This window comes from Castor canadensis, chromosome 7 (genome assembly GCF_047511655.1).
Source record: "Castor canadensis chromosome 7, mCasCan1.hap1v2, whole genome shotgun sequence".
In the NCBI taxonomy this organism is placed as follows: domain Eukaryota; kingdom Metazoa; phylum Chordata; class Mammalia; order Rodentia; family Castoridae; genus Castor; species Castor canadensis.
The window spans coordinates 154,951,076-154,974,001 of NC_133392.1; the positions used below are offsets into that span (position 1 = coordinate 154,951,076).

Below are 22,926 nucleotides of genomic sequence, written 5' to 3' on the forward strand. Positions count from 1 at the left end.
CTCATATGCGGACATTAGATCAAGGGCAAACACAACAATGGGATTGGACTTTGAGCACATGATAAAAGCGAGAGCACACAAGGGAGGGGTGAGGATAGGTAAGACACCTAAAAAACTAGCTAGCATTTGTTGCCCTTAACACAGAGAAACTAAAGCAGATACCTTAAAAGCAACTGAGGCCAACAGGAGAAGGGGACCAGGAACTAGAGAAAAGGTTAGATCAAAAAGAATTAACCTAGAAGGTAACACCCACGCACAGGAAATCAATGTGAGTCAATGCCCTGTATAGCTATCCTTAACTCAACCAGCGAAAACCCTTGTTCCTTCCTATTATTGCTTATACTCTCTCTACAACAAAATTAGAAATAAGGGCAAAATAGTTTCTGCTGGGTATTGAGGGGGTGGGGGGGAGAGGGAGGGGGCGGAGTGGGTGGTAAGGGAGGGGGTGGGGGCAGGGGGGAGAAATGACCCAAGCCTTGTATGCACATATGAATAATAAAAGAAAAAAAATAAAGTGTCTTCTAGGTTCTGGGTCCTAGTTGCTGGCTGTAAAAAGATACAGGTGCAAACATTTACTCTCAGGTAGGAAGGAATAGCTCATGGAAGACCAGGGTCCTTGCCTAGAACTACAGTGATCCCTCCATATCCATGGGGGCCTGGTTCCAGGACCTCCCTCTGATGCCAAAATCCAAGAATGCTCTAGTCCCCTGTACAAAATGGGATAGTATTTGCATAAAATTTATACACATCCTTCTCTCTATATCACGTATAATATCTACTACAGTGTAAATGCTACATAAATAATTATACTTTATTGCTTAGGGAATAATGACAAAAAGAGTCTGAATGTGTTCAATATTGACGCAATTTTCCCCCCAATATTTTCAACTCATGGTTGGTTGAATCCAAGGATGCAGAATCTGAGAATATAGAGGGCTGACTGTCCTAAAAAATCAGGTAAATTCAGAAATCATCCATCTGATGATGGCTGAGAGTTGTTGAAATAATGAGAACCAAAGGGCTAAGATTCCAGTAAGGAAAGAGCCTAGGAGAGGTAAGCTGTCCTTGTATGGCCGTTTTTACCTGAGAGGCATTTGCTGCTTCCAAACAAGGGTGGAAGGCTGAAAGCCTTGGCTGGGAGTCAGATAAACTACTACAGTTTTGGGCAGAGACCTGAGAGGCAGCCAGACACTGGCCAGTTTTCCTTCAGCACTTTGGCTGAAGACAGGGCTGCATAGCCAAAAACCTAACCAGAAAGCCTCAGAACAAAGCAGAGTGGAGGTTTGTTTGTTTCCATCTTTGAGAAATAAAAATTAAGTTTGGAACCTGTCAGGGGAAGGGACTCTGCAGAATACACCAGGCTTACAGTTGAAAATCCTAGAGCACCTAGGGCCAACTAGAGGTAGACTGAGACTTTCCAGGGTTACAGACATCCTTGACTGTGTTGTTGAAGGAGATTAGTCATACTGCTATCTGCACAGGACAGCAGAGGATACTCTTTATGGGGAGGAAATAACACTATTTTGCACCTATGTGTTTTTGCACAGTGTTCATTATGTAATAAAAATTACCAGGCTACGTACAGGCAGAACTGCATAACCAAATACCAAGCAAAAGAACAGACTACAGAAACAAATCTACAGGTTATCCATTATAATTGGTATGCTTATGAATAGAGAGGAGACTATGAACAAAAAAGGATCTACAAAAAGAATCAAATGGAAATTCTTACAGAAAAACAGAACATGAACATTAAAAACTCAACAGTTATTAAAGAGCAGATTAGATACAGTAGAAGATAGCATTAGTGAACTGGAATATCTAAACCAAAATACAGAAAGAAAAAAAAATTAGGTAAAACCTAGAAAAGAGCATTGAGTACAGATGGAACTCTGTGAAAAAAATATATGTTTATATAATTACAGTCCTAAAAGGAGAAGGTACAGAGAACAAGGTGGAAGCAGCATCTGAAGAGATAAGAGCCAGGAATTTCCTAAAACTGATTGATCGATTACTCATCAATCTACAGATTCAAGCTATGTAACCCAAGCAAATCAGATACAAAGAAAATCATACTAAAACTAGTGAAACTAAAGATAAAGATAAATCTTTTTTTTTTTTTTGGCAGCACTAGGGTTTGAACTCAGGGCCTTGCACTTGCTAGGCAGGTGCTCTACTACTTGAACCACTCCACCAGCCTAAAGAGAAGTTTTAAAACTAGAGGAAAAATAAATGTTTAAAGAAGCAACAAAAAAGATTTACAACTAACTTCTCTACTGAAATAATGGAATTCAAAAGACAGTGGAAAGACATCTCTAAAGTATTAAAATAACTGCTAATTTACAACTACACCAGCAAAAATAGACTTCAAAATGAAAGTAAAATAAAGATGTTTTCTAGGCAAATAAAACAGATTTTATCACCAGCAAACCTACACTAAAAGAAAACTAAAGAGAGTTCTTTAGACACAAAGAAAATGATCCCAGAGGGAAACATGAAATTGTGGAAAGTAACAGAGCATCAGGAAAGGTAAGTATGTGAATAAATACAAATGAACACAGACTACGTAAAATAATGTAATGCCTTATGAGGTTTTAAATGCATATAGAATTAAAACACACACGATAAAAATGCAAAAGGCTGATACACAATAAAAGCAGTGGCAGTATTCTAAGACTTGTATTATCAGGAAGTAGTAAAAGTGATGACGTGCATAATTCTGTATTGAGTCAAGGCACATGCTTTCATTTCTTGGGTTGCCAATAATAAAATAAAAAAGATTCTATTAATTCAAAAATGACACTGAAATCGAGTCCCTAGGAGCCCTGGCTGTCACAATTGCTATGAAGCTCTAGGGGGAAGGGAAGGTTTTTTTTTTTTCTCCCCCTAAGGGCAGGGGCTTGATCTTAGCAGATGAACACTTCTACAGGGATAATTGGTTTCTGAAACACTAAAGAGCCTTCCACAGTCAGCCCCTTTCAGTTGCCTGTTCTTAAGATACCTCCATCCATCCATCCAGTCAGTCATTCAGTCATTCCTCAGACAAATCCTCACTAAGGGTTGCCTGACACACTGCTGGGGCTGGGCCCACAGAAACTAGCCAAAAACAATCCCAGGCCTCAACTAACTCACACTATTGAGACATAATGAAACCAGACCTTTCTCAAACTTTCACATGCAAACAAAGCTCCCGGAATAAGTAGATCTGGGGACAGGCTTGCAATTTTGCAACTCTAACAATCCCCCAGCTGATGCTGATGTTGTTGATTCAAGGACTGCACTTTCATTTATGAATAAAATACAAAGTGACAATCACTCTGATGAAAAGTAGCTCAGAGAGGCAAAAAAGCTCAGGGAAACTCCCACAACTAGGAAGTGAAGTAACTGGGATCCCACCACACAGAGATGTTTCCATCCAACATCCAAAGGAGGCTCTTTCCTGCCTCCCTGAGGAGAAGGGGACTGGAAACCAGTAGTGAGCATTTAACCAGCCTCAGAGGAAAACAGTCAAAGACAGACCTTTATAGATGCACAGGTGCTTGCATGGCAAAGGAACAGGGCAGGGAGAGGGCTCCGAGTACATTAGCTGATATAGAAACCCCAGGGGCATGGGCTGTGGATCAGAAAGCCTGTGTGTGGATTCCATTCAGCCACTGATGAAGAGCTTTAAAATTCTGGTCAACTTAATTGTGCTGTGTCTCAGTTTCCTCAAGTGTAAATTAGAGATAATCATAACAGCACTGCTCCCTCCTTGGGTTGGTGTAGGAATTAAATGAGAGTGTCTTTAATGGGCTTAGAACAGTGTGTGGCACAAAGTCAGTGCTCGAGTGATGACAACTGATTATTCGGCGGTCGCTCAATATAAAGGTGAGCAATGGGAGGCACTGCCAAGGGTACTTCCGGTGGAATGATTCCTCCTATGTCTGGCCTGTTAGAATTAGGGACTAGAACGACACCAGAGTCACTACCCAGCAAGACTCTGCCCTGTCCTGGAGGGGAGGAACCCACCAGCTGTATCCCAGGACACACCATCCTAAAGCACCTTTACATTTGTTACCTCATGTCTTCCAGATGACCAAGGTAACAGAAATCCTACTCCCCATCTACAAGTAGGGAAACTAATGCTGGGAGAAACGAAGTGACTTGTACACTGTCTCCCTGGGTATTAAAGGCAGACAGGAGTCCTTAATCCCTGGCCAGTAATCTTTCTAGAAAACACCATCTCAGGAGAAAATCAATACCCAAGCCTCCAGGGCAAGAGTTCTGGAATTACCTACCTCCCTCAAAGCTGTCATGTTCACTAACGATTAGCACTGATCAAGAAAAGGGTGTCTTTCAGAGAGACAAAGAGGATGCACCTGGCTCTGCTCTGATTTGGGAAGAAAGAATTCCTAGGAAAAAGACTGTAGGGAAGGAGACCTGAGGTTTATGAGTAAGAGACCCATGGAAACCAATTCACTACCCGAGTACAGCTCGGTCTCTCCTGGTACATGCAGGGACAGGCACCCACTGGGATGCAGCTGGACTTCCTACCTAGTAGACTGCTTGGCCAGCATGGCCACGTAGGTGACCACAAAGCTCTGAAACTTGGCCCGTTGCTCCTCCCAGCGGTCATCCACAGAGTAGTAGTTGGGTAGGGGTGCTCCAAACAGAATCTCACTGCGCAGGAGGGAACTCTTCAGATTGTCTGCCGAGAGGCCCTCGTCCACGTACCAGTAGAACTCGGGATGAGTCATGGCCAGTTCTAGGGATCCTGCGGGGCAGGGTGGAGCCCAAACAGCTCAGTGGACAGCTCCCACCAGCCCTCCTCACCATCACCTCACACTGCTTCAAGGTATTAGGGAGCTTCCTACCTCGAGGGGGAACTAACAAGGCAGGGATGGTTTCAAGAACCTACAGCTTCCCAAGAAGCTCCCACCAGGTTGACACTTGCATTCCAATTTAAACCTCACAAAATTCCAGGGCTCAGGTTTTGCGTTCCTGAGTCTCCACCTTCCAGTCCTGTTCCAGTCCCTCCTCCTTGTGTTGTGCCTCGCCCAGGTCCTCCCTTAAGCGGTACATCCAATACCTGCCCCAGCCCCTACCACCATTCTCTGGCCCTGTCCCCCGCTCTTCCCCAAGTCCCCATCCCTGATGTACCTAACACTAACCCAGCCTTGATCTTCCTTCAACCCGTCTCCCATCTTCCTCCAACCAGATTCCTGGTTCTCTGTCTAAGCAAACCCAAGCCACGCTGGACCTGCTCACCCCGGATGTCTGCCAGGTCCTGGCCCATGCCATCGTAGTAGATCTTGCCGCCCCTCTCGGTGGGGAAGAAGTAGGTCATGAGTGAACTGGGGGGAGAGCAGTAGGAGTAGGAGCCGAGCGGCAGGTCCTTGAGCACTTCATGGGGCTTCCAGCAGAATTCCCGGAAGCCTGGGTGGTCCATGATCTTGCGCTCAATCTCATGGATTGTGACCAGCCGCTCACTGGTGAAAATGTTGCGTTCGGTGTCTCCACGAGCCAGGAAGATGAGCTCTATGCGCCAGTGCGCGTGCGTCTGGGTATTAGGGCTCACGTAAGTACGCGAGTAATCCCAGCGCGAGGTGCCCCGACGGACACGGCTCTGATTGGCCACGGTGGCTGCAGGGGGTGGGGCGCTGGGCTGGCGCCGCCCATTCTTCGCCGAGCGCTGGTCCTGCGGGGTTCCACTCCGGTTGGCTGCCCGATCCACCAGGGGCGGGGCTTCGCGCCGAAGACGCCCACTCGGATTGGCCACTGGCTTTTGGGTGGTCGCAGTTACGGTGCGTGGGGCTCTGGGAGCGGGTCGCGAGTGGTTACCAAGATGCAGCTGCTGCAGCTGCTCTGAAATAAGTCGCTGAAGCGTCTCAGAGGTGAAGTCGGCTAAGTCGCGCCTGTTGCGCCCCCAGGATCCAAACTGGGACTTGAGTGCCAAGGCGAGGGCGTCAAAGCGCTGAGAGGCCTCGTGGTTGCGGATCTCAAAGGCATTGTAGGAGATGTCAATGTCCAGCGGCGGGTAGTAGAGGAACATGAAGGCTGATAAGGCCATAGGGATGCTGCAGCCCAGGAAGAGCACCAGCCCCGCACAGCATGGATTGGTGAAGGCCCATCCCAGGGTACTCCAGAACCCCGAGGCTGGGGGCCGAGGAGGTAAGGTCCAGCGCCGCCAGCAACACTGCTCCCCCGCCCCAGGTCGAGGCCCTGACTTCCGGGCCCCCCTAAAGGTCTCACCTGTTGCTTCTTCCTCTTCCTGCTCTTCATCTAGCCACACATCCTGCAGGAGGGGGTCATCCTCTGAGTCCATAGCCTACAGGAGAGGGAGAGAGTCAGCAGCCTGGAAGGAGGGGGCAGTGCCCCACCTGGGTACGAGCCCCGTCCACTCACCCAAATATTAATAGAATCGCATCTAGCAGGCTCAGCTCTACCGAACTCCACACGTGCACCAAACAGAAAGAAAAATCCCGCTATTTCCTCATCTCTTTCCCCAACTAGATCTTGGCTTTCAAGGCCAAGAAAAAGAGAATTGCCAGCCCAAACGGAAAAGATGTTTCTCCCCCTGAAAGGGATATTCGAGAATTTTGACTACACGTGATATTTTTGGGTTGTGCTGCATTCTCTGTAGAACTCAAGGCCACTGTAAGATATGACACCACAACAACCATGTCCAATAAGCAGCTGTCATGAACCTTCAGGAAGTATCAAGGTAGTAGGGAAGGAAAATGATGTCTGCAATCAGACAGACCCTGGTTTGGGTCCTGCCAGTGTGAACACTGGCAAGGCAGTGTGCGTCTCTGAACTTGAGTCATCATTTATAAAAGGGAAGGGGCCATCTCTGCCTCGTGACTGTGGAGTCAAGGGTGCAAGTACTCTGCAGCCTGTGTAGTCCGTTAAGTGCTGTCACATAAGCATTTCTTTGCTCCCCTCTGGGGACTGTAACGTGCTCAGCTGTTGCTCAGGGGGCTGTGCCAGGGCTCAGTGCCTGTCATAGCTCTCAAGAGCCATCCGTAGCTCCCCACCCCCTGTCTGGAAGGCTGCAACTGCAGCCACTGTTTCAGACTCAGGCCACTTTATATGCAGCTCCAGCAACATCGAACCTTTGGGCACAGGCAGGGGCCAGGCATCTGCCTCCCCATGATCTGAGCACAGCAGCAGGAGGGCCTGGCAGGAGAGGGCAGCGATGGGCAACCCGAGGATTCCAGTAGGGTGGCCCAAAGGCAGGACCCCTTTGGCATCACCAGGCATGGCCTAGTCCCCTTGTCCTGCCTGCCTTCTGTTTAGACAGAGAGGCTCATTATCCAGTTAAGACACCAGGCAGTGGAGCTAATTATGCCAGAGCTGGCTAATTAATGCTGCCTTTCCTATTAGCATTCTTTAGAGTGCTCCATTTCAACTAGACGTCTGTCCAAGAAGAGAGGGGACTGCCGTCAGTCCAGAGAAAGCAAGGAAGAGAGGGTGAGGGGAAGCCAGGCAACAGAGACAGACACTGGGGAGATTTAAGACAGAGACAGATGGAAAGAGGAGACCAACAAAGAGGAGAGTGGAAAAGGGAGGGGTGGGGGAAGACAGATGCAAATAGGGAACAAAAGAAGGGAGGAACCCAGGGACCAAGGGGATCCCTAGTGTGGGTGGGAGAGGAGAGGTACACAACACAAGACTTGAAAGAGAGAGGCCTGGAAGGGACAGAGACTGCTGTTGGAATACACAAGATTTGTATCAATGAGATAATTAAACTTCCGATTCACAATGCCCCAAACCAGCAAGCCTGCTACAGGGATGCTTGCTGTTCTGAGGCCCAGTTTGCATTTGCACAGGAGAACAGCCCAGACCTACCCCATCTCCAAAGAGAAAACCCAAGTCTTCACAGAGGGGTGGAAGAGGAGGAAGCCTCCACCCCAGTCCTAGCCTCAGAAGGAGGAAGCTGCTGGTAATACAGTCGAGGGCAGGGACCACTGGGACATTTTTTTGGGGTCTAAACCCACCCACTACTCCCACTTCAGCCTGCCTTGTGGGGAGTACAGTTTACAATGTGTTGGTGTGTGAGGGGGTGAAGGCCAGTATTCTGGGCCACAGCAACCCTCCTGGGTGGTTTGGGGGCCCTTTTATCCACTGCTACTCCATGAGGATTGCCACCCTATTCCAAAGGTGTCCAAATGGAACTCATCTTTCAAGGCTTTGCTTGATGTTCCTTCTGCCAAAAAATCTTCCTAGATCTGAACCTAGGGGCAGCTGCCCACCTAAGTTTCTCATCACACTTTCCCTGGGGCCAAAAATGACTTAGGGATAGGGATGGAGAGCTGGGTACAGAGTGTTGAGAGCTGTGGCTCTGGAGGCAGACAGACTTGGGTGCGATCCCTGCTGTGTGACTTGGGCAGGCAGAGCAGCCTTCCTGAACCTTTGACTTCCGATCTACAGAATGGGGACAACAGCAGGCCCACTGAGATGGCTGAAAGGATGATGGCTGCTCACCGGCTGGTAGGTTATATGTGCTTGAGAGATAATAGCTACAACTCTGTTACCCTCTGTCCACTTGAGGACTCAAGTAGATCCCTGTGGCAGGAGTGCAGCTCTGGGAACTTGAAGGCTAGATAATAAAGAGGGATGCAGCTTCTTCTGGGCTTTCTTTGGGACCCTAATACTTGGAACCTGGCAGCCATGCTGTGGGGAAGCCCAAACTGACCCATGTAGACTACATGTAGAACAAGCCAGCTAGTGGCCAGTGTCAGCCACCACGGGATGAGAGCACACAAGTGAGGTTTTCCATGGGTAGCTATGGAGTAACCCAATCTTCAACCTTATTAGGAGGTCCATATTCCTCCCATGGAGCATGAGAGAGCGCACCGCCTTCTCCCCAGCACAGTGCTTGTTACACATCACTACCGTGGGTACAAGAAATGCAGCCCTGTCCCGCATGTGTGACTCCATGCCCTGCAGACAGCATTTGTGGAATTTAAATGAACAGAAAATTGGGAACAGCCACTCCACCTCCGAGGAGAGCCCCACAGCCTCGTGGCTGTGAGCTCCAAGGAAGCAGGGATTGGCTTGTTTGTTCCCTGCTGGGTCCCTTTGGCTCAAAGTACTCCTGGGGGAGGTAAGCAGTGCTCAGCAGCTGAGTTGAATGAAGGAAAAGGAGGGTCCGATGGTTTTGGCTTAGGGATTCACAGGACTTTCCCCTGGACAGAAGAGACCGTGAGACACCAGGCAACATAAGCATACGGCAGAGAGTATGGCTCTGCCTGGGTTGGGAAGCATCTGGAAGCATATGAGGTGGAACTGCTGAATTCTTAGTCTGTCATGGCCCCTCTGTACCCCTGCACCTGCCTTCTCAGCCCCCACCAATAAGGAGCTGCCATGTGGGAAGTCACACCAGACTGGGGACACTGACAAGTCCCCAGGGCTGCCTCAACCATCAGCTTTCTGTGTAGCTGTGGGCATGTCCTTCCCCCTCTTGGGGCCCTGACTCCCCCAACTTGAAGTGAGAAGGCAGAGGCCAAGGTACCTCTAGCTGGGACACCCCTGAAGTCTCTGAGAGGTCCCAGATATCTGGGCATTCCCACTTCCCAGTCTGCAGGCCCAGGAGAGTCAGTGTGGGCCGAGAGTCCCTCCACCCCATCAAAACCAAAGCCAGGCTGTTGGGTGGGCATTGCCACCCACACTTCAACCAGTAGACTCAACCCTGAACTTAGGTGGGCTGGACAGCGGCTTGCAAAGTTGTTTTCTTTCTCAAGTGATAGGAGTGGATTTGCTTAGCAGGAGGCTCCCTTTGCTCTGTGGAAAGGAACAAGGGTGGCTCCTGTGGTGCCCACCTGTGACTCAGATGTAGCTGAAGTGGGACAATGATCCCTGGAGCTAGCTTATGCCTTCCCCCTGCATTATGGTGAGTCCTTGGAGTGTTCTCCCCAGTGCCCAATACTGTCTCCTTCTATGTTTTTGTCTTTCGGTCCGTCTTTTCTTTCTTCTTCTTTTTTTTTTTTTTTTTTTTAGGCAGAGTCTCACTATGTAGCCCAGACTGGCCTCTTAACTCATGATCCTCCTGCCTCAGCCTCCCAATTGCTGGCCTTATAGATGTGTACTACCCTGTCTGGCTTCCTTCTCTTTCTTATGTGTACACACACACAGACACACATAGACACACACACAGAATTACACACTTGGAGGCAGTCAGTATTTCAACTCTGGGCCTCCCAGAGGCCTCTGAACCAAGGTGCTTACATAGCCACAGAGTAAGGTTTTCCTGCCTGAGGAAAGGCACTGAGGCACCCACCTAATGGGCCTACAGGCCTGGGAGCCTGGGAGTCTGGGAAGGAAGAACTTGAGCTAGACTCAAGGCTTCACACATAGGCAGGGATGACCTGAAGGCACATCTGCAGCACAATCCCATTTTTATCACAGAAAAAAAAATCCCATATGTGTGTACTTAAATAAAACCTATTAATAGTGGTTATCGTTATTTGGGAAGATTATGGGTGATTATTATTTTCTCCTTTATGCTTGTCTGTCTCCAGTTTTTCTGCAATGATCAGGTACAGCCTTATTTTTCGAATCAGAAGTAAATGTTATTTAAAAATAGAATGTGTGCGTATGAATGGGGAGGGATTTTGCTAATAGCTTTCAGCTCTTTGAGGAGTTACTATGATGGGAGAGGGTTCTATCTTCCAAGGAGAAACCAAGGGGAGCTGGCTGAGGCTGTGGTGGAAGGGACCTCAGCCAGATGGCAAGACATGGGGACAGGGAGTTGGCAAATGCTCAGTGGGTGACAGAGTATGGAAGCCCCTCATTCCTCCGAGATGGAAAGAGCGGTGTTGAAATGAACCGGAAGTAGACCATGCATGCCCCATCAGACCCAAAGGGCCCCCAGAGCACACCTAGTCAGTCTTACACCTTCATTTCATACACACCAACACTGAGACCCAGCAAGGAGAGGGGTGGGAGTCTTCAAGGCCATCCTAATGGGGCAGGGCCAGAACTCTTGCCTGGAAGTTTCTATCTGACTCCACCACCAGATCCTGGGGGCATTTCTGGCAGTCCCAGGGAACAATCAGGCCTGGAAGTGGCATATGGATCCAAAGAGCAAAATTAAGAAGCTATTTTTTTAAAGGCAAAGGGGAAAGGCCTTTAAGTCACAAGCCGGATGGACTTGTCCAGATGGACAGAAAGGGGCTTTAGTGGGAAGGGGTGTTGACCCCACCCAGCTCCCCACAAGGCCTGGCTCTGGGCTCTCAGGGATGTGGCCCCAGGCCAAGTCTCTTGCTGCCCTGTTTACTTCCCTCCTCTGGCAAGGGATGACAGAACCCTTCCTTCTTCATTCTCCCATCCCAGCCAGACTATTAAAATGTAATCAAAAAATCACATTAGACATGCAGATTCGACTTAAAATATGTATATGTATATATAATTTAACGGCAATTAGGAGCTAATCAGCTTTTTCTTTCTGACTCGAGGTGTTCAGCTCTGGTTGTTAGAACATCTTGGGGTCTTTAATTCTCTCAGCCTTGGATTGAGAAATTTGGGGTGAAGTTCAAAATGAAATCTTTTGGGCTGAACAGCTCCGTTTACCCCCATATGCTGAGGTAGGGACATTGTCTCCTTGCCTCCTGGTTGTGGGCCTGTCCCTTTCATGACTCCATCTCATCTGAGGTGGAGAAGAGAGGAGAGAAAAGAGGAGACCACAGTCCCGCCTAGGTATCATGGCTCTAAGTTCAGATACTCCATCTTCTCAGAACCTGGGAGAAGAGTCTACTTCCCCACTGCCTGTGTCTGTTGTCCAGAATCTCAAACCTTTCTGGAAGGCTTGGATACTCCATCTCAGGCTATGAGACAGAAGCATTAGAACTATGATAGATCTGGGGCAAAACCACACACCTGTGCAGGGAGCCAAAAGCCCAGGAACTCTATTCCACAATGCAGGAACTCTGACACTGACTAAGATAATTATATGATCATAATTAGCTCTGAACCACTGGGACCTCAGTATTCTTCAAACTGCCATCCTCACATCAGCCCTGCAAGGCAGGTATGTGAGCACCCCCATTTTACAGAAGAAAGAAAAATATCCTGTTGGTTCTGCTTCTCTGGAGAACTCTAAAACAATAGGGCATAAAGCATCCCACAGAGAAAGTGGGGGCAAAGCCCGGAGCCCTATCCTAGTAACTGGATCTTACGGTTCTCCAGTCTTTTCTCCAGAAGTCCCTAGTCCTACCTAGATCTGAAATGAAGATGGCAACAGAGTGGGGGAATGCCCTCCAGATCCATAGAGGAAGGGGGTGGCACTTGTCTGAGCCCTTCCCCCAGCGAGAAGCTGCCCCATCCTTGCTGCCCAGCCCTTGGGAAAGCTGGCTTTGTGGCTGAAGCTGACATAGGTACCTGTACCTCTTCCCATGCATTGGACCTGCTGCCTCCAAGAGACACTGTCCTGTCAGCTCAATTTGCTAGCAGAAATCCAGAAGGATGTCTATGACTGTGCCTCTGCACAAAGAAAATCTGGGCCTATTTACTGGAAAATCAGGTGGGCGTGGGGGTGAGAACAGGGGAGGTGGGGTCCCTGCGGTGAGCCTACCAGAGCCCCTCAGTTCTCTGAGAAAAGTGGGTAGCAGAGATGGAGCAGATGAAGGACGGCTGGCCTCCTGAGCTGGCAGCTGGTTGGGAAACTGGGCGCTGCTCATAAATCCAGCAGCTCAATATATATCAGCCAAACAAGCTTTGCTCCGGGCAATATATCAGTGGTGGGAACATCCTGCCAGCCCCAGAGGAACCTATCAATAGTGGGCACGACAGCCGCTGCCAATTCCCCCATCCTGTGGGTTCCCTCTAGTGGACTCAGGGGCACAGGACTAGTCCCCAACACTAATTGGTTATCAGGGACTAAGAGAAATCAGGGCCTGATTTGGGGGGCAAGGGGTGAGCTAAGCAGCATAGATTGTGCAACCCACTAGACCTGGGTTCACATCTCAATTCTGGCACTATCCAGATGCCTTGGATGTCTGTTTCCCCATCTATAAGATGGGATGGCAGTCCTGCCCTGCCCCTCACTGAATCTCAGCAGCTGGAATGGTTACTACAGCAAGATGGCAAGAGCCCCAATCTGGCTCCGACGTGGGCAGGCCCATGAGCTAGAGCAGTCTCTCCTCTGTCACAGAGTAACCTGGATTTTAGTGTGACTCAATCCCTTCTTAAAATGCAAACCCTGTCAGGGGTGGGGTCCCAGAAATCTGTACTTTAAGTACATTCCCTTAAGTTCCATGCAGGGGGTCCAGGCCCATTCACTAAAGGACTCTGCAGCCCTGGTCACCCTCTGTTGCTCGCAGAGCCTCTGGCCTTGCCACACTGGGTTTCACAAGTACCTTGGGAGGTTTGGGAACAGACTCAGGCTCTTGATCTCTGACCAGGGCTCACTTCTCAGAGCAGCTCTTCTTATAGATACAGGAGGGAAGAAATGATGGCCGTTGGGGCCAAGTCAGTTCATGACCAGAGAGGGGAACCACAAACATGATCATCTAGATCTGCCAACCAGCTCTTTCTAGTGGGGCCAGGAAACAAAAGAAAATAGAAGGCCTGGATGACTTTCTGCTAGGTCTTTTGCAAGGGGCTTGGGCAGAAGCTCACCATCTACTTAGCACTACTGTGTGGCCAGCACATGCTAGGTGCTTTACTTACTTATCATCATCTCTGATCCAACCTCAGCTCTATCAGGCTTGCTTGCAAAGTGGGGCTGAACCGAGCTCCTGCAGGCTGGCACCAGAGTCCATCCTATTAGCCACAGCACTCAGCTGCCAAAAGGTATCCCATCCCACTGACTGGCTCTGCCCTACCCTCAATCCACCTCCTATCCCAACCTGCACACCTCAGGCCCTGCCCAGGGCCTCCTGGGACCCTTCACAGCAGTCTGGCCAATGAGAGACAATAAGCTTAATAAAACCAGCAACAGGAACAGAAGCTGAGAAATACAACCAGGTTCCTAAGTACCCCTGGCAGGAGGAGTCAGAGGATCCTGAAAACCCACCCTGCACACCTTGGTCCCTTGCCCACCACGTCCTGATGGCTGCTTGTAGTTCCGTGCTGGACTGGAGACTGTGGCTGTGGAGCCATGGGCCCCATGGGGCCCAGAAGCCAGTCCTGCTCCCCAGCCCCCAGACTGCTGTGTTAATAAAAACTAAAAGATCCCACAATGTATGACCAATAACCATGACTGTAAAAGCCAAATTGGATTCCTTCCTGGCTGATGAGCTCAGGGCCCTTCTCTCTGAGACCCTATTAGCAAGTATGTAGAACAATTCTTGCTTCTCAGCTCTAGGTAGCTTTGCTTGCAGCTCAGGTACAGGAACCAGAGAGGTGAAGAAAGCAGGTAATAAGGGCCTGAGGCAGCAGAAGTGGCCCAAGGAGGACTGGGAGTAGGGGCCTGGCCTGTCTACCTGGCTGCTGTGTGATCTAGAACAAGTCATTCAGTATCTCTCCCCATCTGCCAGATGGTGTCTGGGAAGAATCGCCCTCTATATCCTCCACCTTGGATCCCCAGTCATTACTCAACTAGGGGAGGCAGGGGAAGGCGAAGATGTGGGAAAGGGCTACCCTTCACCCTTACTCAGAAGCTATTGTTTAACTAGGGGGTGATGAGCAGGGGTCCTGCTGTAACATCAGGTCAAGAGACAGAAATAGCCAAATAGCCAATAGCTGTGTGCTGGGTGCCATCAGCTTCCTTGGAACACAGCAGGCACTCACCTACCAGTTCCTAGCTCTGAAAAAGGCCTCAGAGACTGCTACCCCTTCTTTACCCCATACCTGGACCCCAATGTGTGGGTTGCAACACTCCTCTCCCCCCTACCTACCACCGTGGACCTCCCAGAGAGAAACTGGAGGGGAAATGAGAAGCTACCGATAAAAGGCCCTGAGATCAAAGTTTTCAATCCCTTGCAGGCCACCACCATTGGTGAGACTCCTAGGGCAAAGCTCTCTCCCTCAAAGAACTTGCCTCCCTTCTCCCGCCCCAGCTGCTTGAGCTTGTAGACCACTAAGGAGACCAGCACCAGATGAAAGAGACCAGCACAGAGATGGCAGAGACTGCTCAGCCCTGCTATCCCCAAGCCAAAGCCTCTTTTCATCCCATCCTGATCCTCTCATCTGAGGGAACTTGATGTATCATGTCTGTGCAGCCACTAAGAGCTGGAAGACCATTTCATATCGGTTTTCTGCTCCAAGGAATGATTTCCAATTTAGAAACAAGAAAGTGGAGACTAAAGGTGTAGGGACTTATTTGAGCTGGACTTCTGGTAAGCTCAGTGCTCATCTTACCGGTAGATCTGAGTCTGACATGTTTGAGAACTCTCAGTCCTAGAGTTGGCCTCCCTGACTCCTACTGGTACGCACATGTGCATCACATTCAGTAGCTGCCCCCAAGTCATTCTGGTCATAGTCTAGCCACAGCTCCAGCTGGGACACTGGGCCTGGATACCTCAGGGATCAACACCCAGCTTCCCCCTCTAGGATGTCCAGATAGATGTTCCCTTCAGTCCCTGCAGTCAGTGGCTCTGGGTGGGACTTCCTGGCTACTCTGCTGATTGACAGCTCAGGCATGGATGGGGGAACTGAGATCAGTACAGGAGGCAGGCTCAGTACTCCTGCACCTGGGACCAGCAGGTCCCACCTTGACAGGGTGCGGAGTCTGACACTGCCCTCAGCCTCAGCCCACCCTCCGTGACAAAGACATTGGCTATGGAGACAGGCAAGAGTCGAGTCAGAGCTGAGCAGCTGGGGATGAGGGCCCAGAAGGGAGAGGCTCCTAATACTGCTGCCTTTCTTTAAAATGCTGGGGAGGAGAAACCCAATGAAGCTAGCTACCTGGGTTCAAGAATCCCAGACCCTCATCTCACCTGGCAGCTCAAGGTAAGTGTCATCCATGTCTGTGAGAATGCTTCCTTTCTCCCCAATCCTTCCACAGCAAAAGGGTTTGTCTCCTATTTGCTGTGACCTAGGCAAGTTCTTCCTCCTTTCTGTGTCTGTTTGCCCTTCTGTCAAATGGGAAGGCTGATTCAATAAGTTTTCAGGACTTGTAAATTACATCATTTGGAGTCCCCAAAGAGCCAGGATACAGGAGTGTGATGGGAGAGAGGACAGGGCAGCTGGGAAGGGGAAAAGGACTGCAAGTTTCACGGGGTCCAGGGGCTGCAGTGTGCCTCAGCTTTGCAGCTTCTTAGATTCCAATCCATGCCACAGCCAGAAGCCAGAGCAAGCCCATGCCCAGAGGGTCTGCAGAACAGAGTAGGGGAAATGTAGGAGAAGGGTGAGGCTCAGAGATTCGCACCATCCCCTTTCCCCCAGTCCTGAGCCCAGTGGGTTACAGGACCCATCACTCCAGGGCAGGGCGGCAGCCTGAGGAGTGGATGCCAGGGTGTTCTCTGGCAGGAGGTCTGCAGAGGGCGAAGTGATCCACTTAGACTTTTAGACAGGTGAGGGCAGGAATGAAGCAAATTGATTCTTACTCCAATGCTGTCCCAGGCAAGGCTGGTGGCAGCGGGCAGGACAGTTGCCCCTCTCTGTCAAGCTATTCCCTCTAAGCACACTCTCTAAGCAATGATATGCTCTGCCATCCTTTCAGACCTGGACATGGCTGTCTTTTCTGCACATCCCCTCAGGAGTATGACTGGGACACTCTAATCCAGAGTCAAAGCTTTTCAGACCCAAGGACCTCCTTTACAGAGCAGGGTAGTGCTTCCTAAGGCAGGGAAAGTTCTGTCAAGATGGGGAGGGGATGGGAAGTGGGCATGGTGTCATCTCACACTTAGGAGACTGAGGCAAGAGGATGTCGAGTTTAAGGCCAGCCTGGGCTACCTAGTGAGACCCTGTCTCAAAAGAAAATGGTCAGGTGGGAACAACATGGTGGTACATGGGGTCAGGTCCTGCAAATTAAAGTTCTAACTATCAAAGCCCATCAGGACCATCCATCTACCCATCCATCCACTCTTCCATCTGTCCATCCATCCATCCATCCATCCATCCTTCCATCCACCCATCTATCTTTCCATCCATGCATCCATCCATCCACACACTCATAGCCTTACTTCATTCACTTGCTGGCACTCTCTGTATAAAATAAGGACTGTTATTCTGTTAAATCCCCATAGTCTTAACTTTGTGATATCTTGAACTCCTTTTCTCCTTGACCTCCATGAACTGTCTCACCCCAGAGCCATTGTCAAGTTCATTAATGCCCCAAAATGCCTCTTCACTGACATGTCCCTGTTCACTACAGGTTCCTGGCTCTGTCACTCTGGGAGAAGCAGACAGGAAAGTCAGGCAGCCTCACAGGTAGCAGGCAGCAGCTGCTACCTCAGTGCTCATCCCTAGCCAGACCAGGAAGGGTTTTCTCCTCTGGCAGTTGAGACTTTTCCAAAGTCTGATTTACCTGTGGCTTAAGCGTAATGTGTCTCAGGTCTGGACTGCAGCAAGGAGCTAAATCCAGTGTGCTGTCTTCGTGTCTAAGTCACGAAATGATGCTTTAGAATTAGCAAATGCTTTTGAGCCAGGAATCCCCACATGCAAGTATGTCAAGGGACACAAGTCCCAGCTGTGTCTTGAGGGATGACAGCCAGAGAAGTCCTGCCAGTCTTCCAGATGTTGCCCACATCTGGACACATGGAAACTGATCTGTTTGGTTTCTTGGCATTCAGGGGGCAAATGGTCAGTCCCCAGCACTCTGTCAACCTGGACAAAGCTGAGCTACATGTACAAATGACCCAGGTTACTAAGGGATCCAAAAGCTGCTTTGACCTCAGTGGTATTCATCCTTAAAGTCTCAAATCAAATTAACATAAAGGTCTTCATTGTTGTATGGTGTCTGTGCCTGGGTTCAAATCCTATCTCTTGCTTCCTAGCCAGCTGCTTAGTCTCTCCGTGCCATGCTTAAAATGGAGATAAAAATGCTGTCCCACTGCTGAATAGGTGTGAGGATGAAAGGAGACAATATCTATGAAAGTCCAAGCCCAGGAAGCAAGCACTCGAAATGCATTGACCATTGTTAGAATTATCACTGTCAATGGGGTGACCGCTCTGCAGAACACCCCAGCGAAGAATGTGAGAAATTCCTTGAGGCGGTACACAGGTCATTGCAGGTGGAGAAACACATACTTGTTCCCAGTGTCCCAGGAGCACCAATTTGGCACAACCTTCCTGATTCCAGGTAAGCTCCAGGTAAGGAGCCTGGAAGATCACCAGCTCTCCTTAGAGACAGGAATGGCTTCCTGATGGCAGGCCTGTCTCCTCTCTTAACAAGCTTTGGCAAAGGATACATCGCCCAGGTGCTGGAGTGTGTACTGAGTGCCTGCAGCAGATGGCAGGGTGGGGATGAGCCTGCTCCACTGCACCCCCTCTGCCATGACAGAAAGCTTTCATAGGTGGGGGCGCCACCTGTAAAACTTTTCTTTTGATCCTAAGATGATCATTTGCCTAGATCATGTCCTCTGTGCCCCAGAAAACACCTGGGTCCCTCTTCTACCTCTGGTGGGGACCCATGTGAGCTATCACTAATTGTCCATCACCTCTGCTCCAGGGCATGTGGTACTGGGAATGGGGGTAGGGACTCTGGTGAGCTCTACAAGGACAGAAAGAGATTTTGTGTGCCCAGTGCCTGGCACACAGTGGGGCTGTACAGGCAGATGCTTGGATGTGAGATTGAAGAGACCTTTGCAGGTAGAGGAGGTTTAAGGCCGTGGACACTGTCTCTAGAATTTCACTCCCTGTTTCCAGGGAGTGGCTCCTATAAGGGGCCTGGATGGCACCTGCCAGCATCTAAATCCACACCAGTCCCAGCCCCTCCTGGTTCCTGGTCAAGCTCACTGCATACACAAAGTCTCTAACCTGCCACCTGATGGTCAGCTTCAAACTGCCCAGGTGTCCAGGCTGGTTCCCTCAGAGGGAGGAACAAAAGTGAAGAAGCAAGGTACCAGGATCAAGGGCGCACGAGGCCCATATGTAACAATGCCCTCTCTAGCGGTTTCTCTCCCCAGAGTTTAGGGACGAACAGTCCCAGATCCTACGCCTCACTGATGTCCTCCAGAGGTGGCCCAGAATGCTGCACTGGGCTTCTTCCTTCCAGGTTTTGGCAGAGACAGGAGTGCTGTTGGCACACAGGCCAGCAAGCATGACAGGCTGGAAGTGTAATATAAATAGCCTGGGGCTGCCCATCAGCTCCACCTTGGCTTTGCTTCCAAGCCTTTCCCTTCCTCCCTCCCACAGTGAACCTGCCATCAGGGGCTCTGTGGGCTCCATCTGCCCCTTAACTAGCTGTGTGCCCTTGGGCTGGTGACTTAACCTCTCTTGTCTATAGTCTCAACCCTCTGCTGTGAAATGGCATAAGAACACCTGTGTCTACAGTGGTGAGGGGATCTCATTGGTTAGTATACATAAAGCATTTAGCACGGTGCCCGGAACGTGGCTGATGTTCTATATTTGCCATGGTTATTGTTCATGATGATGACTAGGTGGGGGCTTGGAGCAGAAGAGCAAGATCAGGCTTTGATGCCAGCAGGGATGTGGAGGAGAGGATGGAGCAATGGCAGCAACAGCAGCTCATCCCTGCTCTTGAAGCGGAGTTATCAGGCTTACTGCCTGTGTTAGTTCGGCCCCTCTTACTGGTACCCTCTGAGCAGTGTGACTGCAAGGGAAGAGCCACAGGACAGAATGCTGACACTCAAGCTTTGGCATCCGTGTGCCCTCTCTGAAGTGACTTCCCCCTCGCAGAGGCCTCTTACAGTTCTGACCTCTTCAGAGCTAAGTTATCTATCATGGTCCAAGCTGCATGGTGCAGTTCCATCTCCCAGGAGACAGATCGGATTCTCAAGACTGGAAACAGAGCCTGAGGTGCAGAGGTGAGGCCCTGAGCCCCAGCCCCAGCCCAGCCACAGCTCAGAAACCTCAGATGACCGCCCAGGCTGGTCATATAAGTGGGTTTCTTTCTTTCACCTCTGTTTCTTTTCTTCTTCTTCTCCTCCTCCTCCTCCTCCCCCCCTCCCCTCTTCCTCCTTCTTCTTCTTTTCTTCTTCTTTTTCCTCCTCCTCCTCCGCCCCCCTTCTTCTTCTTTCTCTTTGAGACAAGTTCTCACTACGCAGCCCAGTCTGGCCTGGAACTCACCATTCTCCTGCCTCAGCCTCCTGAGTGCTGAGATTACAGGAACAGACCACCATGCCCAGCATAAATGGGTTTCTTGACAAAAAAAAAATACTGAATGAACAAATAAATAAATAACCATACACAGAGCAAGGTCCTGGGCAAAACAGGGACTTTTGTTTCATTAAAATCAAACTTGAATCCCAAACTTGACCTCTTTAAGCTGTGTGACATTGGGCAAGTTTCTTTACTTCTCTGAATCCTGTTTTCCCTAGGCATTCAGTGAGGGTAAAGATTCCTACGGGTGAGACAGTCGCAAGGCTTAAACGAGACAGCAAATACAAATGCCTGTGCCTGGTACAGTCACTCCAGCTTCTCACTGTAAGTCAGGGACCCAGTCCATCAGTCTTGTGGGGTGCCCTTCCCCAAGGAGCTTTGGTTAACAACACAAGCACATGTTAATTGCTATCCACCCATGGGCACCTTCAAGCTGGGGTGGTGCAGGAGTCCTGGGTCTCCCAAGGCCGGGCAGGGAGTGAACTCACTGGCAGAGGCCGTCCCAGTGACATCTCTGCTCCGGCTTTGCTGAGCTGCTAGAGCGTGAGCTGTACCGTCTGCCCGTGAAATGTAACTTGTGGGAAACATGCACATTTGTGACTGGGTGCATGTTTCTATTTTGTAACGACACTGCTCTCTTTTTTTATTTTCCCTGGGCCTTGGTGCTTTGGAACGGAGCTTGGGAGAGGTTTTGACAGACTTTGGGTCCTCTGGCAGGAAATGTGCTCCTGTGGAGGGAGGGTGGGCAGCGAGGGGGAGGGTTAGCACACGGACAGTCACACAGCCCTGTCTCACTGTCCACACTGCGGTGTGGGAGGGGTACAAAAGATGTTCAGGTGGGCAAACAATTTTTAAGAGAGGGGAAGGGAACCAAAGGGGCGAATCACTGAGCTTCCAATTAAAATAATGCTAACGTCATTATTAATGTCAATAATGTGACCAGTCCCAGCCACCATCACCATCGCCACCCTTTCTGGGTGCTTACTTTTATGCACCTGGTGGGTGGGCTGGGTGATTCCTCTAGGGAAAACCACCTCATCCCTAGAGACTGTTTGTGCAGCCCCCGCTCACTCTCAGGGCTGTGAGTAGTGACTGCCTCTCTCCTTTGCACAGATGCTGGCCAGGCAGTCTGTTTGGTTGAGTCTTAGGGACTTGGGGCTGCCTGTCAAGACTGTCCCCACCAGCAAGACATCTAAAGTCACCCTCAATCAGCCCCTTCTCTGGGGCCATGGATAGCCAGCTGAAAGTCTGTGTCCTGAGAGAAGGGCTTCTATCAGACAACTCCATCTGCCTTTGAACGGCCAGGTGAACCAAGGGTAGCTGGGAAGACAGGGAGGTGTGTCTAAACAATCAGAGGAAAGGGCTTCAATCATAGCACCAAGGACCTGGAGATCAGGAGATCCAGGTTTAAATCTCCACTCTGCACTCGTTCACTCACCAAGTACCTACCAGCACAACTGGTGGTTCATGCAGAGGATGAACTGGCAGACTAACCCATGCCAGCCTCCATGGAGACTGGACTTCAGCGGTGCGACCTTAAGGAAATGACTTGACATTTCTGGTCTCATTAAAGAAACCATCTGAACATCCTTTGCTCAGGGGCAGGATAGCTTCAGCAGGGTAGGTGTTTCAAGGAAGGCTGAAGGTCCCATAGCCTCTGGGGTTACAACCACGATCTGCAAGGGGCTCTCTAGAGAGTCAATGTTCCAGAATATTGGACAAAAAAGGGCCTCCACAAACTACCTCGGGCAGCCCTGTCCTTTCACAAACTGGAAGCCTGAAGCTCAGAGAAAGGAGTTCGTTTGTTCTGGGCTACATTGAGTATCTGTGGTCAGCTGAACCTAGGAGTAAGTCCCCCCATTTCCAGGTCCCTGCCCCTACCACCAGGACTATTTCCTTCTCAACCCGTTTTCTGGATTTTAAGGGCAATGGCAGGAGAGGGTCAAAAGGCAAGCTGGGGCATGGGTACCAGATCCTTCAAAAAGCTAATCTTTAGCGGGGTGAGGCTTGCCATGACCCCTGAACCCTCTACCTTCCAGGGTCCTGGTTCTGTGGAGAGACTGTAGGGGGCCCTGGGCTTCTAGCCCTGAAAAATTTCCTGGGCAGGGCAGTAGAAGCTGCTGAGGCCATGGGCCAGGAATGAGCGCAAGGAACCTGCAGCTGAGGGGACAAGTCCTGGAGGAATGGAATCAATTCTTCCCAAAGGTCAACTGTGTTGGCATTAGAAGACAGAGTAGGCCAGCCCCAGGCTAAGGAAAGTCAGGGAGAGGACTGAAGACAGCTGAGAAGAACAATTGGAAAGACCAAGTAGAGAGAGGGCAGAGCAGGGAACAAAGAGACAGGGCAAGCAAAGACTGTTAACCCTGGTGGGAAAAGATGTGTCTGGAACGGGTTTGAATGGGCCTGGGGGTGGAGAACTGAGAAAGATGGACCCTGAACCTCAAGCAAGATGCTAGGGCTCTACTCTCTTGGCTGGGCCCCTGCAGGTGGTGTCCTTTGAGCCACAGTTTCCTCCCTTCTTTCTGCAGATGTCCTGGATCCCAGGAAGTCTGCAGTAGGTGAGGAGGGCTGTTTGTTCTGCACCTGCACCTTGCTTGTCCCTTGAGCAGGACTGTGTGTGTACACATGCATGTATGCTTGCACGCGTGCCCGTGGAGCCTGGCTTCCGGAGTTTAGGACTTAGGGTTTTGTTTTTGCTTTTTTCCCTTGAGTCTGGGACTTAACTATGTTCGGAGAGAGCAGCCTCCAGCGAGAATCTGGACTGAGATGCTGCCAGGG

General features: G+C 50.0%; 1 protein-coding gene across 3 annotated transcripts in view; it reads right to left on the reverse strand.

Moving 5' to 3' along the window:
• The window catches only part of Disp3 (dispatched RND transporter family member 3), a 51,718-nt gene that overhangs the window by 27,305 nt on the left and 1,487 nt on the right, over positions 1 to 22,926 (reverse strand). For 2 of the 3 annotated variants that reach the window (XM_020181657.2, XM_074081354.1), the window contains exons 2-3: positions 5,248 to 6,307; positions 4,534 to 4,753 (exon numbers count right to left, since the gene is read on the reverse strand). In XM_020181657.2, coding sequence (XP_020037246.2) covers positions 4,534 to 4,753; positions 5,248 to 6,304 — 1,277 coding nt within the window. In that variant the 5' untranslated portion in view covers positions 6,305 to 6,307. Of the gene's footprint in view, positions 1 to 4,533; positions 4,754 to 5,247; positions 6,308 to 22,926 lie in introns of those variants that run through there. The other variant, XM_074081355.1, reaches the window with a different exon arrangement.